The 19,180-nt window shown below is 38.6% G+C and overlaps 1 protein-coding gene across 2 annotated transcripts; it reads right to left on the reverse strand.

Annotated features, from left to right (window-relative positions):
- Positions 1 to 5,398: 5,398 nt before the first annotated feature.
- Positions 5,399 to 18,621, reverse strand: LOC131898919 (melanoma antigen preferentially expressed in tumors-like). Of its 2 annotated transcripts, XM_059250210.1 has the most exons (5): positions 18,500 to 18,621; positions 14,911 to 15,009; positions 8,229 to 8,528; positions 7,186 to 7,767; positions 5,399 to 6,307 (listed from the first exon to the last, which is right to left on the reverse strand). In XM_059250210.1, the coding sequence occupies exons 3-5, from the start codon at positions 8,516 to 8,518 to the stop codon at positions 5,794 to 5,796; spliced, it is 1,386 nt and encodes a 461-aa protein (XP_059106193.1). In that variant the 5' UTR covers positions 8,519 to 8,528; positions 14,911 to 15,009; positions 18,500 to 18,621; the 3' UTR covers positions 5,399 to 5,793. The 2 variants fall into 2 exon arrangements, with proteins under 2 accessions (XP_059106193.1, XP_059106192.1); XM_059250209.1 differs by lacking the exons at positions 14,911 to 15,009; positions 18,500 to 18,621 and adding an exon at positions 10,081 to 10,549.
- Between the last annotated feature and the right edge of the window lie 559 nt (positions 18,622 to 19,180).

The raw sequence follows: 19,180 nt of genomic DNA on the forward strand, positions 1-19,180 counted from the left end.
GGTTTAACCAGGCATTGTGCTGCACACTTTTGATTGCAACACTCATGATATATTAGCAAGCAGATATCTGTGACTTCAAGGCCAGCCTGGTGTCTACAGATGTTCTAGGCCATTGAGGGCACAGGGAGATGCTGTCTAAAAAAAAATCAGTTTATGTACCTAAGTAAAAAATTAATTATTCTGAAAATCCTGATAGGTGTAAGGGAGGATCATGTACTTCAGGTTTCTATTAGAGTAACAAATATATTAGAATATTGGCATATATAGCAAAAACAGTTTTGCTTGTAATGTTAAAACCTCCAGTCCTGGACTGTTTGACTTTCTTGCTTTTGACCTGTTGTAAGGCAGCACCATTTGGTTGAGTGCATGGTAGAGCAAAACCAGCCCTCTCATGGTTAGGAAGCACAGGCTCAAAGAGACAGGCCTGGGTTTCCTTTATCCATCCCTTCAGAGGTATGACCTCAATGGCATAGGGTCTCCCACAAAGTCTTGTTTATTAAAAGTCTTACATTCTCCCAATAGTGTTGCCTTGACAACAAAGATTCAACAAACAGATCATTGGAGAATACCCAAGCTTCAGTCCAGGGCACATGCTAGAGACACACTAATATACTCCAAGTGTCCATATTACAAAACGTCAGGTAGTTCTGGAGTTTGGTGGGAATCACCAGCATGTGCCAGAGAAGGCAGGAGTGAGTGGAAGCAAATGGAGATGCTGGTTCAGGACCTGGCATCGGTGTGCAGAGAAGACAGAGGAAGGGGCTCCAGTAACTGGACAAATTTGGAGAGGCCTGTGAAGGGATGGCATGTTGGAGAACCCACACTCTACTCCAGGAGAGAAATCTCTACAGTGTGCAGAGCTCAATCTACACCGAGGCAGGAAAAGATGAACCATTGACTAGAATGCTGGTTTGGGGTCAACAGCAAACAGAACTGTCTGAATGTGCATGGGTGGAGATTTGCCACACAGAACCCCTGTTACAGTGAACATTTAAGATATTTAACTGGAAACAACTCAAAAGGAAACTGCTGTGGTGCCGCCTAGTGGCCAGAGTCAGGATTTTCCCTCTGAGAGTCTGAACAGCTTACTCTGTAGTCTGGAAAGTGAGACCAAGACTAGGTACTTGAAGGGATGGAATCAGTCTGAGTTATGAATATTTTAATCACTGGATGTGATCACTTTATGTTTATCCATTCCTAGGATATCTAACTGAAACCGATAATCCCGAGCACTTCTGCAATGAGGGAAAAACTGTACCTGGGAATATATAATGCTAGAGGAGACACAATCACATCCTCACCCACATTGGACACATACACTAACAAAACATCGCTTTATCCATTTTGTTCCTCCATAACATTGAATACAATGCATGCTTTTCCAAAGATCTGTATATCCAAAACACTTGTGTTAATCTGCTCATAATTATCTTCTGTGATATTTTAACTATGAAATGACTGTTGTCTTGACTGTAGAAATTTAAAAACCAGAGAAAATGATGTTGTAGAGGGAAATCATTTTCTCAGTGGTCCAGTTCTTTTCTCGTGCTCATATACTGGTGCACACTCTTCTGATACATTACTGCATCCCACAATCATTACATCTTCCCACATATACACACTATTTTCCACTAGTAGAACTACAGGAAAGAACTTCCACTGAAGCTATTCTTTTCCATTTAATAGTCTCATGATTCCTCAGTAACTCATGAGTGCTTGTGTTTTGACATATTAAAAATATGTTGTATGAACTGCTAAATGAAATCACTACCTATCCTCCTCATTAGTAAGTGATCTCATAGATAATAGATAATAACCCAGTATTTAGGATTCACCTGCAAATGTTTCTCCCTGGTGTTGACAAAACTCAGTGTTTTCATAGTTAGAATGTAATTTTTTAAGAAAACTTTTTGTTTATTCTTTGTGGCTTTCACAACATGTATCTCCATCCCATTCATCTCTGTGCCTTCTTATCTGCCCTCTGCCCTTGCAACCATCCCCACTAAAATAAAACAAAATTTAAGAGAAAAGGAGAAAGAAAAATGGAGAAAAAAATCTTGAGGTGGAACCTGTAGTGTGATTCAGTGAGTCACACAGTATATACTTGTGTCCATATATCTTTACTTGCAAGAGTTCATTACAAGGAGTCATTGATCTAGTTCAAGGCCTCTGCTACACTATCAATGCTGAGCCCTCATGAGGCTCTGCTTGGATATCCTCACCGTGTAATGGAGATACTGCAGCTTTGGATCTGCGGGACTGGCTCTTTCATGTGCTCCAACAGATTATAGATGGGTGGATGTTGGCATGGGCCAAGTCACAGCTCTGGTTCTGGGTTTGGTGGTTGCCAGGTTGATCAGCCTGCCAGCTCTCCCCTGTCCTCACCACCAGGGTGAGCTCTCTGGCATTGCCCCAGCTAGTTCACCCTATGCAGGAAGGAGTGAGGGGCAGGACCAGTTCTCCCCTTTCATGCCCCCAGGGTCAGCTGTCCCACACCTACACCACCAGGGCCAGCTCTACTGTGTTGCCCAGGCAGGTGCAGGGGCACCCTTCCTAGTATTACAGCTGGTGAGGGGCAGGGACAGCTCTCCTGCTCTTATGACCTCAGGGCCAGCTCTCCCTCCCGCCATAGGTGGTGAGGGGCAGTGTGGAGGGGAAGGCATCTCTCCCTCTCACCTACCATCTTATGGCAGATGAGGGGTGGGGCTAGATCTCCCATGCTCATGTTCTTGGGGCGTCTCACCAATGCCCCTGTCAACAGAGTCAGCTCTACTGTGCTGCCCAGGCAAGGTGCAGGGTTAAAATCATCCCACAAAATAGGTTTCATGATGGAATTTTCATAAACTTATTTTTAATTTTACAGGAAATCACAGTTAAGAGACTGTGATTTTAAAGAGATCTTGGACTGTTAATGTACTGAAAAAATTAAAGGCTGTGGTATTTTTAAGATCATACTCTTTTATATTGTGATAATAACATGAGCTATTGGGGATAAACAAGGAAAGGGTATAGTTTAGTAGTTAGGTTTGTGTGGCAAGTTGACAGGGTCAACTCCACTGGTTAGTTTTTTTGTCAACTTGACACAAACTAAAGGCATGGAGGAAGAGGGAACCATAGATGAAGGACTGTCTCAATCAGATTGACCTGTAGGCAAGTCTGTGAGGCATTTTCTTGATTAATGGTTGATGAGGTAGGGCCCAGACCAGTGTGGACAGTGCCTCCTGGGCAACTGGCCCTGGGTTGTATAAAACAGGTAGCTCAGCAAGTCACAGAAAGCCACTAAGCAACTTTTCTGCCCCTGCTCCTGTTCAAGTTCCTGCCCCGACTTCCCCAATGATGGACTGAGATTGGGACATGTAAGTCAAACATACCTTTTCCTCCCTCAGTTGCTTTTGGACAGTGTTTTTACCACAGCCATGTAGAAGCAACATAGTACACTCCCTTTGGTTATTTTTCAAATCTATTGAAAACAAAGTATCGAGAGCACTTTCTTGCACTAGGAATTTCCAAGAATATCCTTCACATTGTCAATATGACAATAATTAGTTCCAAATTCTCTCTTCATTGTAGGGTCTAGTTTTCACCTCAGGGTGCAGTGTCTCTGACAGAAACATGGCACCCAAGGAAGAATGGAGGAAAGAGAGAAAATATGCCAATATTGATCCAGTTGCCTCTTCCCCAGTATTCTGCCACTGTTAAAACACTGGTCAGACTGTACTTCTGAAAACACGAGATCCCAGCTTATTCAGAGAATATATAGTAAGAGCCATATGGAAAAAACAAAAAGGAAAGGTCAAAGAAACAGGTAAACTTAATTTTAATATTTTATTTAATACAAAGTGCCAAAAACTCTACAATTTTTAACTTGGAAACAATGTAAGTAAATCGCTCATTACACTGGCATATTATTAGGTCTTTGAAATTTTGTGCATTATATGATATAAGCATTATGGAAAATATGAACAAATTTGAAATGTTGTATCACAAAAGAAATATTACACGTTAATTTCAGTATATTTTAACATGCTTTTTCTTACTAACTTGGAAATAGTGTTACCACCAAAAAAATTAATAAAAAACAAATGTTAACTGTCTTGCCAGTATTCTTATTATAATAATGCCTGTAATATAGTCTGATATATATACCAGTATCACTACTAAAAACAAAATTCAATTACTTTTATCTGTGGTCAGACTGAAACCGAGTATGACCTCACTTAAAAAAGAAAACATTATAAAGATCTAAGCCATTGCTTTACTAATTTATTTCAGTAAGAAAACATTATGTGTAAGTGATTACTTAGAGTCTACACTATTTGTTAGTCAGTCAGTGAAATGCAGTTTTGGCATTTCAACATGTAGAAGGAACAAATCCTAATCTACTATCTTTACCATGTCTTTCTGATGCAGTATGCCGTTTCAAGAAATTAACAATACAAGTAAGATATTTTTAAGGGTCCATGTTCATGTGTGGGAGGAGGTGCATGAACTTGCTTATCTCTCTCTTTCTCTTTCTCTCTCTCTCTCTCTCTCTCTCTCTCTCTCTCTCTCTCTCTCTCTCTTTCTGTGTGTGTGTGTGTATGTGTGTGTGTGTGTATGCACTCACACACATGCTCACATGCACACCAAAAGTCAATATCTGTTTTTTTTCTTCTACACATATTTTCTGAGGCAGAATCTCTCACTGAACCTCGAATACCTAATTTGCTAGAATGTCTGGCCACATGGCCCCAAGCCTCTTCCTTCCTCCACCTTTTCACACTGGAGTGACAAGTGTGCACTTGGATGCTCAGCTTTTTACACAAATGCTAGGTTCGGACTGAGCACAGGCGGGCTTGTGTGGTAAGCAACTGGACGACTGAGGCATATTTTTAGCCCTGTGTAAATTATTAACTATAGACTTTACATACATCATTTCTAAGAAAGTCTAGGATATGCAAACTGAATTTGTAATTTTGTTATGTTCTGGAGTATAAAATAAGCTGGACTCAGTACTCACACATGGCTAGTATGTATCATACCAAATGGGGCACAGCTAGTAGAAAGAGAAACAATATATATATAGGGAAAGATTTATACAGCTAAGGAAATGACAGGATTAAAAGAATTGGGAGTAGAGTAAGAGAACTAAAGGAAGTAGGGGGAATATTATGGGAAGGACCCTAAATCCCACCTAAAAATTCATGTGACGAAGGCTGGATATCCAGCTGAGGACTTCATGGGAAGTAGTGGAAACTTTAGGGCAGGCCTACATCAAGGAAATATTATAATTATGTTCTTGAAGGTTCTATTGAAACCTCAAAGCCTCTGCTGTCTTTCTTTCCTGGCCCCACTATTAAATCCTCATGGATTTCCAAAAGCAACCAAAACCAGCCTAAAGTCACTTAGGGTATGAAAACATTGTCTTCAAAAACCACGGCCCCTTCCAAAAATATAGGCAGGAAAGGCTGTCACTGTTCTGATTTGTGTGATGTACCAACAAGCGAACCAAACAGTATGGGCACAGACAGAGCAAACTAGGACTTGATCATCCTGTATTATACGCAATACACATCACTCTGGTCAGTAAAATGAAATATATCAATAGTACACCAGTGATACGCAGGAACTCTCAAAATCCTCCATCTTTTCTAAAATATTCTGTGTAGGAATCAGTTACATACCTATATTCCCTAAGTGTAATTTTCTACAATGTAAAGAACCTTATATATATATTGTGTGTGTGTGTCCAGGAAATAACATTTAGTACTTAAATAGTACATATTGGGTTGAAACTGTGTTGGACTGTGATATTTATTCTAAGTAAGTGATCCAGTTCATGTCAGCTCTCTCTGCAAGCGCTAGCATCACCTTCAACTGTAGTTGTACAATAGCAAGCTTCCTTCGGTCTAAACTGCCCTGAAAAGGCCATATTTCATAGCAATGTACAGGGATGGGATAAATCACATATTTTAGCTTCTTCAAGGGTGTTAAATTATTCATGATAGTCACAAGCATAGGCATTGTGATGGGGTTAGAAGCAAAGCACAGAACACGGAGATGAGTACAACGAATCAGAGCAGGGATAAGAACAGAGATTGCAGTATCATTTATAAGGCAATGATTTATCTCTAGATGGCGAAGAGTACCAGAGAGATTTACCAGAAGAGTTTGAAAGGGCTCAAAGTCATCCCAATACATTGGGTTGTTGCTAAGATTCAACAGCTTTAGGCGGGAGACCTGAGGGCTCTGGGCCAGAAATCTGAAGTCTCTGTGCGAAAGATCACAGAATGTCAGATACAAGAAATTCAGTCCAGGTGGCAGGACTCTGTAGGGAGAAAAGAACAAAAAACTTCTGAAGAATGAAGATTGAATGAGGAAAGCTATATCTTTATATCTAGAATAAACTACTTTTCACATGCATTATAATTGAGTATTAATGTGTTAATGTGTGCTTTAGTTCACTTAATAGTTTTGTGACTCTGAGAATTTTTTTCTGACAAGATCTTACTATGTAGTCCTGGATGTCGTGAAACTTACTATGGAGATTATACTGGCCTTGAATTCACACAATCTGCCTGTCTTTGCCTCCTAAATGCTGAGATTAAAATCCCGTGCCACCACATCTGGCTGAAAGTTTTGTTTTCAACACTGAGATACAATTTCTTTTAATCTTAAGAATGTGTACATTGTATTATAATAGACGATTTTAAGAAATATTAAGGGAAAAAACTGGAAGCACTTGATACTTACAACATTATCCATTCTATATTTCAGTTCACCTTTTTAGTGGGGAGGGATCAGAAAGAACAGGCAACTGAAAATTCCCTTTGGCCAGTCCCTAAATACCAACCTCTACTTTCATGGCCTATGCCTTGGAGATTACATATCAATAAAATGATCTGACATTGTGAAATATGGGCATCTATGATTAGCATCAATGCTACAGAAAAACGTCTTCCCTCATCTCAATCCCTGTTCCTCTTCATATCTAGAAGGCTAGTGTTTTTCACCTTTTATTTCTGCACTTGTCTGTACATTGCTGGCTGCTTAATTTTTGTAATTCTTTCTCCAGTTTCAAATTCCCAAAAGTGACAAATTGGAAAGCATAAAAGCTGTTCAGGAGATTAGGAATACCCAAGAATGTTTTCTTTCCTGTCTCAACAGGCTCTCCAGGAAACCCAGGGCCCTGGCCCAAACTCTTACCTGAGCACTCTGTCCAGATGACCTGTGAGACAGAATGAAGACAAGCTGACTTCCTTAAGGCTGTTCATACGTTGCAAGTGACCCAGGAAATTTTTAAAGAGTTTCCCACCCAGAGATCTAAAAGTGACTTTAGACAGACTGAGGCTCTCTAGATGGTCCATCTGAGACAGGACATTGGTGATATCGCTCAGCGAACCCATATCAATTGACAACTGATCAACACAGTTGAGATCAAGAAGTCTCAGTGTGCATTTGCTGTCACACAGTTTATCAACTTGTAAATCTCGACAGCATATGTGCAATGACCCTGAACTCTCCCTAATTTTACTTGTAAGAAAAACCAAAAATTCCTTTTCCACTAAGGAGCCATCTAGGGAAAGATCCACTAGTAACTCTACAGGCCTGGGGAACTGAAACATGGACTCTGGATTTACAAAACCAAGCTGCCCTTCTATTTTCAGGATAGAGCTGTCAGAATAAGCACAAGAATGAAAACAGAAAGGTTCCTTGATGCTGACTTCATGGCATGTGGTCCTACAGTCGTTGTCTTGCCTTAAATCTAGGATCCTCAGTTTAGGTCTCCTGTAGGGGTAAGAAGAAATAGAATAGTTGAGAAATAGCCAACGATAATGAAACTGAGTAGAATCAATGATGACATCTAGGAACTAATTCTTTTATCCACAGCTGACACTCCTTGTACTATCAACAAATCTTTCCCATGAAAATTCAGCCTCCTCCCCCAATCCTTTATATACCTTAAATCCCCTCCAGTCTTAAAGCTCCTGTCTTTCTCTTATGTAACACCTGTTACGTAAACCCATCAATAGAACCCTCAGTAACCGATTTCAAAATGAACATTGAATACAATGAGTAACAGATTTCATAATTAACATTGAATACAATCAGTCTTAATGTGTTACCAAGTTTTCAGACAACAGCCTCACCCATAAATATTCAGCATTTACTTGTTACTCCTTCTGGGAGAGTAGCAGGCTGTGGTGTAACCGCCTCTGTCTTTCCATGTTTCTATTATACAGTCTTACCTAGATGTAGAGTTCCATGAAGGACGCACTGGAAGATTCTCAATCATGGCTTTCAGGAGTTCATGTTGAGGCTCCTGTACAGTTAATGACCCAATGTGAAGACAGTAATAGGGCCACACTTTCACCATCTCACTCAATATATTCTTATGCCCACCCTCGAAGGCAGCAATGAACAGTGGAACAAAAAAGAGTCTTGGCACATCCTCCAGAGCTTGGATTGCTACAGACTCATTTCTCAGCAGACTCTGTATAGCGAGATCGAACAGTGTCTTTGGGTTCTTTGTATCCATCTTTGTGAACCTGAATCAGAAGGAGAAATATTTATAAGCTCTGGGAAACAAACCCCCAGTCTCTTCTTTGCAACCAGCGCCAGCAAAGTAGAAATTAAAAGAATAAATGAACCAGATAGCCAACACTAGATACATCTACTATAGACACAGATTAGAAATTGACTTGTGAGTGTATAAAGATGTGTGTGTGTATTACTATTACCTCTACTATATATATAAAGTATGTATGTGATAAAACACCATTAGAAATGGGGAGTAGGCTGGGTGGTGATGGAATATGCCTGCCTTTAATCCCAGTACTCTGGAGGCAGGGGCAGGTGGATCTCTGATTTCATAGGCAGCATGTTCTGCAGAGCAAGATCCAGGATAGGCTCTAAAGGTACACAAAGAAATCCTGTCTCCAAAAAAGAAATAGGTTGTAAGAAAGTAGAAAACAATTTTCGTTACTTAGCTACATGACATCAGTATTTTTCCCTCAATAGTATATAAGCTATGATGAAGAAAAATCTAAATCTACAAAAAAGTGGTACAATAGAAAATATTAAAACACCAAATTAATTGTGATTAAAGAGAAAAAGAATGACATTCCAGCCCTTGATTTGTCTCACTCCTCTCACTGTATTTGTGGCAGACAAAGACACCAAAACTGCACAAGACAGAGACGAAGGAAGATGGTTAAGAAAACTTAAAGTTGATCTTAAGCATATTCGGAAAATCTAGTCATGAAGTAAGCCTAAAGATGAAAAAGGAAACATAAAATCAAAGAATGTGGTACAGTTTAGGGCAAAGACTTCAGAACTGTTCCCTTCAAAGCTGTATGTTGTCTCACATGTGGAAAGTAAGAGACAGTCAATGTGATAATGGAATGCTGACTTCTGGGTTGTGGGATCAGTTCCAGGGTTGGGGTGGCAAAGCACAGTTGGATACGATTCATGTAAGCTAGAGGTTGGTATGGACACATCACAATGAGTCTCATCAAGATATATTATGGGCCAGGCGTTGGTGGCACACGCCTTTAATCCCAGCACTTGGGAGGCAGAGGCAGGCGGATCTCTGTGAGTTCGAGGCCAGCCTGGTCTCCAAAGCGAGTTCCAGGAATAGGTGCAAAGCTACACAGAAAAACCTTGTCTTGAAAAACCAAAAAAAAAAAAAGATGTATTATGAGTATGTGTTATAAACAATGAATATCAAAGGTGTATCAAATAAGTGATATTGAGGTTAGTTTAAAACTGCAATCTTAAAAGACACAGACTGTGGGAAGAATACATTGATGTGGTTAGGAGAAGCATTCAAGAAAATTTGTTAATGGTGGGAAAAGAAACAAAATGAGGGGGGTTAAGAATCTTGTAACACATAAAAGAGTCAGAAAGCTCCTAAGTTTTTCTTCTACTTCGGGAACAACAACAAACCCTCTAAAAGACCTTCACAACACTGATAAACAGAAAATAGCATGATTAAATTAGATAGCTTTGAAAACAATATGAATAAGCCGTATAAAGAAAAATTTCAAGCAAAAACATTAAAACCATAAGAAAACAAAATTAATGTTACTCATCACCTACCTAATACGGTTCTTTGCTACAGCATCTCACACACATTATGGCATTGTCCTTGGATAAATGACTTGATGACTAAGATAAAATTATCACACTTAAGAACAAAGAAGTGGTACATTTCCTTGAGGCTTCCAGGATTTCAATCTCAGGAACACATCTTTCACACAGTCCTAAAAACTTGTCCCAGGTTCTTCAAATGATTGTCTTCTGATGTAGCTCAAGGTGTAAGAGAGTTTAAGTACATCCTATCTGTCAAGAACTTTGTTTTGTGTGAAGAAAAACTCAAACAGTCTTGAAAGAAAGGGACTGGGCAGTCTCATGAAACAAAGCAGCTGATTTCACACATTGTTTCAAATGTTAGTGAAATGTATTCAAGAAGTTGCTGTTTGTGCTCTATTACAAGGTCACCATGTTCTGTTCCTAGGAATATCTGTGAATATTCCAGTATTTTGGTTCAAAATTTATTTGTGGATGTGCCTGATATGATTGTATAAGGACTCCAGACTCTATTATAAGGGTTGTGGAGCAATGCTATTTAAATTTGACTATTCCCTGACAAACTCAACATTTAAAAAAGTTATTCCTAAGTTCTCCCTATGTATAAATTTACTTCAATTTCAAAAGTATCTACATTTTACTGAGTTATTCTGATGGTAAAGTTCATAAGTGAAAGAGTACTCAAGAATAGCTAAGAAGAGAGAAGGAAGACACTTGAGAAGGGACTCCTGACACCATACCAAGAAACTGAAAACTTTCTAGAGAATTTCTGTAATTACAGTGTCTTATCACTGCTAGAAAAACAGACAAATAGCTGAAAGCTTAGAAATAGAAGCCAACATGGATGGACATCAGTGTTTAATGAAGGGCTGAAAAGATGGGGTGGCAGTTAAGAGCACTAACTGATCTCCCAGAGGACATGGATTCAATTCCCAGTCCTGGAAACCATCCATAACTCCACTTCTAGGGGATCTAATGCCCTCTTTGGCTACGAAGGGAACTGTACAAACATGCTACACAGATATATAGGCAGGAAAAAAAACCATACACATGAAACATAATTAAAATAAATAAAAACCCCAAAGGTGACATGAAGAGGCCACTAAAGGAAAGACAGACATGCAATGTACAGAGTGAGACTTGATTGAAAAAATACCTTAAAGTAGATCCATGAAACATGCCACGTATAAAGTAACTAAAAATTGAGTTAAAGAATTAAGCAAAAGGTGGAATCACACAACTTCTTGAAGAACACACAACAGGGTTTCTTTAATCTTACTATAAGGAAGGGATTTCTAAATGTCACTCAAATTCTAGAGGTAAAGAAAGGAAGCAATAAGTGATCTGACCAAATGAAAATCAAAGAATTTAAAAATATCAAATGCAAGCATTTCAAAAGAGAACTTACAGACTAAAATGACGTAGCAGTAAAACATCCCAGACAAGGGGAAACTCTGCTTCCTATATAAAGAACTCACCAACTGAGGAACAAAGGCCCAAAAGGGTATGAAAATGAAGAAAAGATATGAACTAACAGACCAAACAAATAATAAATGCCCAAATTTAATGACAATTAGATGTATGCAATACATTAAAATAACGCTGAGTTATCACTTAGTCTCTGGTAACATATAGGCAAAATTATAAAGTGGTTGTGTTCTATTATTAGTGAAATGGTAAGGAATAAAATTTTAAATATCTTACAAAGATCTACTTCTATAAATATATATGTGTGTGTGTCCGTGTCCCCAATGATATTCAGTGAAGCACTATGTATAATTTCAAGGTATAAACAATTAAAAACCTCACACAGAGGTAGATTAAAAATGGTATGGAATAGCCATACAAATGTGTTTGATGCAAGTATAAAAAAGAACAATGAAAATCTCTTAAGAAATGTTAGGGAGGCATTTCAAGAAATGCTATTAGCTTGGAACACTCAGTCTCAAATGGGTTATCTCCTTCAACTCCCTTCCCTCAGGGGATAGGGAACTTTCCAAAAGAGGAGGCAGAAAGATTATGAGCCACTGGGAATGGAAGACTCCAAGGAAACAAGGCCTTCTAGATACAACAGGAATGATGCGCTTATGAACTCACAGAGACTGTGGCAATATGTGCAGGGTCTGCAGAAGTGGAAACAAGCCCCCATTTCTAACTCAGAAGCTATTTCTAAATTTCTTGAAAAGAAAAAAATACTTTTCTCCAAGAGTCTCACTGGATATACAAACCAGATTTAAGATCAGATTCTATGTCTAGCAGTAGATGGTTAATGCAAAATGAACTCAATGGTATTTTTGGAGTTTTGTTTTGTTTTGTTTTTTAGTCGAATAATGCATCGTCTAGGTATTGTTTTAAACCTTACAGGTCTTTTGCTTATATATTATGGTTTCAGTGTTGTTGGATAATCTTGTTGTACACTGTGAAGATGTGTCTTTTTCAAGGCACCCTCTGTTTGGTTTAATAAAGAACTGAATAGCCAATAGCTAGGCAGGAGAGGATAGGTAGGACTTCCCACCAGAGATAGGAACTCTGGGAAGAAGAGAGTCAGAATTTGCCAGCGAGACACAGAAGACAGACAAACAGTGTGGAGGAGAGGTGACGGTTCATGTGGCAGAATGCAGATTAATATAATCAGGTTAATTTAAGTTTTGAGAGCTAGTTGGGAACAAGCCTAAGCCAAGGCCAAGCTCTCATAATTAATAGGAACTCTCCTTGACATTATTTGGGGGCTAGTGGTCCAAAGAAATTCTGACTACACTTCAGATTTTGTTTTCATAAGTTTTCTCTGCGTGTGAATGTGTGTCTCTTGAGCTTTTTCTGCTTTTCTTTTTCCTCTTTGTTTGTTTGTATTGTCCTATTCTGGTTTGATTTTATTGTATCTTAGTTTATATTATTTTGTTAATCTTATTTGTTTTCTAGTGAGAGAGAGATTGAAAAGGTACAGATTTGGGTGAAAGGGGAGGTGGAAGGAGTTGGGGGAAGTGAAACTATAATCAGAATATATTATATGAAAAAAATCTATTTTCAATAAAGAAAGAAATGCTCTTAAATGAAAAACGGAAATGTGCACCCTATGGTCTCATGTAAGAAGGCAATCTAAGAAAACATGTTACCTTTATTTTGTGCAAAATATATATAAGTGATAGTAGAGCAAAAAGTGAATGATATGTTATTCCTTCAGTGAAGGATGAGAAAGAAATGGGAAATGAGAACAAGGTAGCAAGGAGTGGTACTTTTCCAAATACACAGATTTGTATTGGATTATCTGAATAATAGTAATATTTCACATACTCAAAATAGAAATACAGTTGGACTTCTACAGCAGCATTTGTTGTGGAATATTAGTTTAAGATGTGTTACATGTGGTTATGCTGTGGAATATTTGTTTAATGATGCAAGGATGTGCTGCATTCTTTTATGTTGCATTGGTTTAACTCTGTAAAGCTGTGTTACTTTGCCTGCCTAAAACACCTGATTGGTCTAATAAAGATCTGAATGGCCAATAGCAAGGCAGGAGAAAGGATAGGCTGGCCTGGCATGCAGAGAGAATACATAGGAGGAGAGGAGAGGCAGGAGTGAGAAAAGGAGGAAAGAGGACAGCAGAGACCAGCCACCCAGGTACACAGCAAGCAGCAGAGTCAGAAGTAAAGACAGGTATATAGAATTGAGAAAGATAAAAGCCCAGATGTGAAAGGTAGATAGGATAATTTAAGTTAAGTAAAGCTGGCTAGAAATAAGCCAAGCTAAAGCTGGGCATTCATAAGTAAGAATAAGTCTCCATTTTTTTGGGGGGGAGCTGGAAAGTGGGCACCTAAAGAGTAAAAGAGTAAAACAAAACAAAAACCCAAAATCAAGCATCCCTGCATGTTGTCAAGATTTCATGTCTGGTGCCAGGTATCATAAATTAAGCCATTGCTGAAACACTATGGTGAACATACCTCCTGTACTAAAATGAGCAACGGGAATATGGGTGCCATTAGAACAGGTACTTTGTCAGAAATGTATAATTCCAATACAGTCATAAGAAAACATGAAATTCTTTGGTAAAATAACCTTAGAAGCTGTGTACATACTTTGTGGTAAGCAGAAAGAGTCAGAGAACTAGGTGTAGTCACATATGCCTGCAATCCCAGGACTCAGGAGGTGGAAGCAGATGGACTAGTAGTTCAAGGTATTCTCAACTATATAGTCAGTTAAAAATGTACCTTGGACTACATGAGAGACAGGAAGGCTATCCATCCAAGAGTAGCAAGCTCCAAAATCTCCAGCACCAGTTTCATGGTGGAGGTATGAGGAATGAGGAAAAGCCACATAAAATGTGGCTATCCAAATATAATGTGTCTCTGACAAAAAAGATGGATACCCCTCAACAAATGTCAGCCTAAGATTCTCACTAACATTAATTCATTCTGAAAAATTTGGTGACCGTGACTGCCTTTGGCACTAGTCAACACAAAAGGAAAAAATATATTTTCCCTCTTCAGTGTCTGAGGTCTATTCAGCCAGGTGCACTCTGGAGAAAGGCTAACTCTTTGAGACAAAAATACTCTTAGAAATAAGAAAACAAGGAGCAACTGCAAAATGAGAAGCACTAGAGAGAGTCTGCCAGACAAGCTTTGTGGGAGACACCTGTCAAAGGCAGTGATGGGCTGGGTGAATGACAGACAAGGACACACTATACAAGGTAGGCAGTAGATCCTCTGATAATGAAGGGCCCACTGCTCTGAGGTCCTATCACTTGTGTGTTCATGAGCAATCACCACCAACTGGTGATGACTGAGGACATTGGTGATCCCGTGATTGAGGTTGGGGAGCAGTTCTGCATCTGTAGCCACTTACCTTCTGTGTGGTTCAATGCTGGTAAAATGGAGAATCCTGAGTTGCAGGTCCACGAAGGCCTCAGGGTACAGCAGCCTCCTCCCTCTCACAGATGGTCTACTGTTGGGTGAGAAATGATTGCACTAAGACCCAAATTCCAGCACAAATCTCAGTGCTCTATTTCCTTCTCCTGTCTGTACTCTTCATTTACTTTATTCATTTATTATTATTTCTACTTTTACAATAGAACATTTTAATTAATTATTTGAATTTTTCACACATGCATGCAATGTATTCTACTAGTATTCAATCCCAGTCCTGCCCATATATCCTCCCAGATCCATTTCCACCTTTAAATTCCTCCCACCTATATGTGCTCTTTCTCACAACCATTGAGTACAAGTAGTCCTACTTTTACCCAAATTGAATTTCAATTCAATATTTTACTGTACATTATTTCTGTATCTGATTCATAGGCATAGGGGCACAGTACTTGACTTTAACACTTTCTGAGTGTATTCTATATAGAGTTTAGCTATTACAGTGGTTTCTTTTTCTTCTCTCTTTTTGGGACTTGAGACTGAGCACCCCACAGAGGGTCTATACACTATGAGAAAGGTAAACTTGAAGACATACTCATCCAATGCAATATAGAGATCATAACACAGAACTATAAGAAATATGAGAAAGCAAAGCAGATGAAACTATCTCCTCAAATGCCATATCCAAAAAATTGAAGAAGTGTTTAAAATGCTGGACAAAGAGTTTGAAAGTATACTTGAAAAAGAGTTCAAGGACTTTCACACATATGAATGAAGTGATGAAATCAACTCAGAATGTGTATGTATAGGTCAGCAACATAGATGAGAAAGTCATAAGGAGTTTGAAAGAAAACAAAGAAATTCTGAAAATTAAAATCTCAATTCCATCAATAAAAATCTGTAGGAAGTCTCACTAATAAGCTATATTAATCAAAATTTAAAAATAAGGTTTCAGCCGGGCGGTGGTGGCATATGCCTTTAATCCCAGCACTCGGGAGGCAGAGCCAGGCGGATCTTTGTGAGTTCAAGGCCAACCTGGGCTACCAAGTGAGTTCCAGGAAAGGCACAAAGCTACACAGAGAAACCCTGTCTCGAAAAACCAAAAAAAAAAAAAAAAGTTTCAAGAAAAGTTGAAGGAAATATCATATTCATATATGAGTAAAGAAAAAAATGAGCAATCTTAAGCACAAATTTCTGGAGTATGTCCACAAGATAAAATACATCTACAGGCAGAAAAATGAGGGGAGATAAAACTTAAGACACAGAAAACAGTTATAGAAATTAAAGCAGACTATTTCCTGATTTTATAGAAAAAAATAAATTTTAAGCACAAGAGGCATTTAGACTCCAAACAGATATAACATCACTAAGATGTATCAGAAGTAAAATGTACTGCTCTAGAACCATGGATAGGATGCTAAGACTAAAGAATGAAGACATAACATGAAAAGCTGCAAAGAAACATCCATGTCACTTACAAGTGACAACCAATCAGAATAACATCAGCCTTCTTGGCAGAAACCTGAAAAGCCACAAAAATAGCAAATGATGTGTTTTAAGCATCACAGTAAATAAATGTCAAGTGAGATTATTATATCCAGCAGTTATCCCCTAAAGTCAGTGAATAAAGATTTTCCACAAACTACAGCAAACAGTTGCTACCAAGTCAGCATATCAGAAATATATTTAAAGGAATCCTACAAAGAGAGGAGGAATAAATAGAGTGTTAACTGTGAGAACACAGAAAATAATTGATTTCATGACAGTAAAAGATGAAGAAGATTATAGAAAAAACCCTACAATTCAGTAAACAATCATGTGCCTAGTACAACAAGGGAGAGTAACAAGGCCAATTAATATTTGAAGAAACCATGAAATCAACCAAAAATTCCTTGTATGAAAAATTCTCTTAATATTAATATTAATTAGCCAGGCGGTGGTGGCGCATGCCTTTAATCCCAGCACTCGGGAGGCAGAGCCAGGTGGATCTCTGTGAGTTCGAGGCCAGCCTGGAGTACCAAGTGAGTTCCAGGAAGGCGCAAAACTACACAGAGAAACCCTGTCTCAAAAAAAAAACAAAAAAAATATTAATATTAATTATAGTAGTTCTAACTATTGAATATAAAGATACAAACTAACTGACTGCATTGCAGAGAAGCCTAGATGCTTGGTGCCTGAGGGGAATGAATTTATTTGTCAAATATAAGTAAACTCTGAAAATGAAAGGAATGAAGTCAATATAATAAGCTCTTGGAAGCAGGCAAAAAACCAGGTCTATTTATATGCACAGATCTGATAAAGTGGATTTCAAGCAAAAAAATGATTCAGAATACATAGACAACCAATAAATATTTGGAATAACCCATCAATATTCTATCAGTACTATAAATAAGTAAGCACTGAATATTGGTATACCCAATATCATAAAAAAATACTGTAGCTACTCAGTAATGACAGTACTCAACCCTTTTCAGTAGATAATTAATCCAAACATAAAAACTGACAGTTAACACAGACATAATGCACTAAAGATCAAATAGACTTAGACATTGTGCTGCTTAATTTTTGTTAAATTAACAGAAGCTAGATTCATATGGGAAGAAGGAACTTCAATTCAGAAATTGCCTCCATCATATTAGTCAACAGGCAAGTTTGTTGGACATATTTTTAATTAATGTGGGAGGGCCCAGCTGTCTGATGGAGATGCCACTCCTGGGCAGGTAGTCCTGGGTTGTATAAAAAGTCAGTTGAGCAAACCAGGAGAAGCAAGCCAGTAAGCACCATTTCTTCATGGTTTTTGCCTCCAGGTTACTACCATGAATTCTTGCCCTGACTTTCCTGGATGATGGACTTACAAGCTGGAAGGTGAAATAAAACCTTACCTCCCCAAGTTGCTTTTGGTAATGGTGTTTATCACAGCAACAAGAAAGCAAACTAGGGCAAGTATCTATAGAATATTACATTCAATAGCTGTAGGATACAGATCTCAGCAGCCTATGGAATATTCTGTGATATAGATATCAATTTAGATCACCAAGCAAGTGAAAATTATTTAAAAATAAAAACAGTATTTTCTATCTTATCAGATCATGAGGGAGTAAAATGACAAATCACTATCAATGGGAAATAACAGAAATAAAACAATCCAAATAAAATTAAACATTACATCCTAATGATCAGTAGCTAATGAAGCAATCTGTGAGGATGTTAAAAATTCCAGAAATCAGTTTAGGGGAGTCTAAGACACTCTCCCAAGGAATATAGGCCACTGCCATTGCCCTCAGTTGCCTACCAGGATCTGAAGGTATGACCCTACTGTGGAAGACACCACACACTTCAGGCACAGGACTTGGAAGAACTGAGCTGGAAAGAGCCTCCAAATCTCCTCCCTAAGGACGAGTTCTTACAGTATTCAATGGTGCTATGCAAGCTGCCAACAGAGAAAAGCAGTCAACAGTCATATGTAGCTTTAAGCCCACTGTCTTTTAAGTTATTTTTCTACTGCTGTGAAGAGAAACCGTGACCAAGGAAAAACAGAAGAGAAAACATTTAATTAGAGGTTTGCTTACAGTTTCAGAGGCTTAGTCCATGACCATCAAGGTGAGGAGTATAGTGACAGGCAGGCAGGCAGGCATAGTGCTGGAGCAGTATCTGAGAGCTTACTTCCTGATCTGCAGGCAGGAGGAAGAGAGACAGTGAGAATGGGCCTGGAAATGGCTTTGGAACCACAATACCCACATCCCAGCGACACATTTTTCCAACAAGGCCACAATTCCTAATCCTTCCTAAATCTTTCACCAACTAAGAGTGAAACATTCAAACACTTGAGCCTATGGGAGCCATTCTCATTCAAACTACTACAGTCTACACCCTGGCCCCCATAGGTCTGTAGCCATATCATAATGCAAAATGCACTCAGTCCAACTTCAAATGTCCCCACAGTCTTTCAGTCTCAAGACTGTTTACAAGTCCAGAGCGCAAAGTTTCTTCTGAGACTCAAGGTAATCTCTTAACTGTAAACTCTGTAAAATCAAAATAAAAAAAATCATTACATTACTTCTAGCAGTTAGTGGCACAAAATAGACATTACTACTCTAAAAGAGAGGAGGAAAGGGGTCATGCTGAGGAAATACTGGAACAAAACCAAGACTGGACAAAAACTAAAACCATTATCTTTCTCTGCCCACTCATATCATTTCCTGTCTTAACTTTCCTAGTGCTGGGATTAAAGGCTTGTGACTCCCAAGTAC

Source organism: Peromyscus eremicus, chromosome X (genome assembly GCF_949786415.1).
Source record: "Peromyscus eremicus chromosome X, PerEre_H2_v1, whole genome shotgun sequence".
Taxonomy (NCBI): domain Eukaryota; kingdom Metazoa; phylum Chordata; class Mammalia; order Rodentia; family Cricetidae; genus Peromyscus; species Peromyscus eremicus.

Bases quoted from the DNA above. Each gene is read 5' to 3' on its own strand.
- LOC131898919 (XM_059250210.1), bottom strand. From the start codon at position 8,518: ATGGATACAAAGAACCCAAAGACACTGTTCGATCTCGCTATACAGAGT. The intron at 7,768-8,228 runs GTAAGACTGTAT...TTACCCCTACAG, and splicing joins TCATGGAACTCTACATCTAG to GAGACCTAAACTGAGGATCC. The intron at 6,308-7,185 runs GTAAGAGTTTGG...TTCTCCCTACAG, and splicing joins CATCTGGACAGAGTGCTCAG to AGTCCTGCCACCTGGACTGA.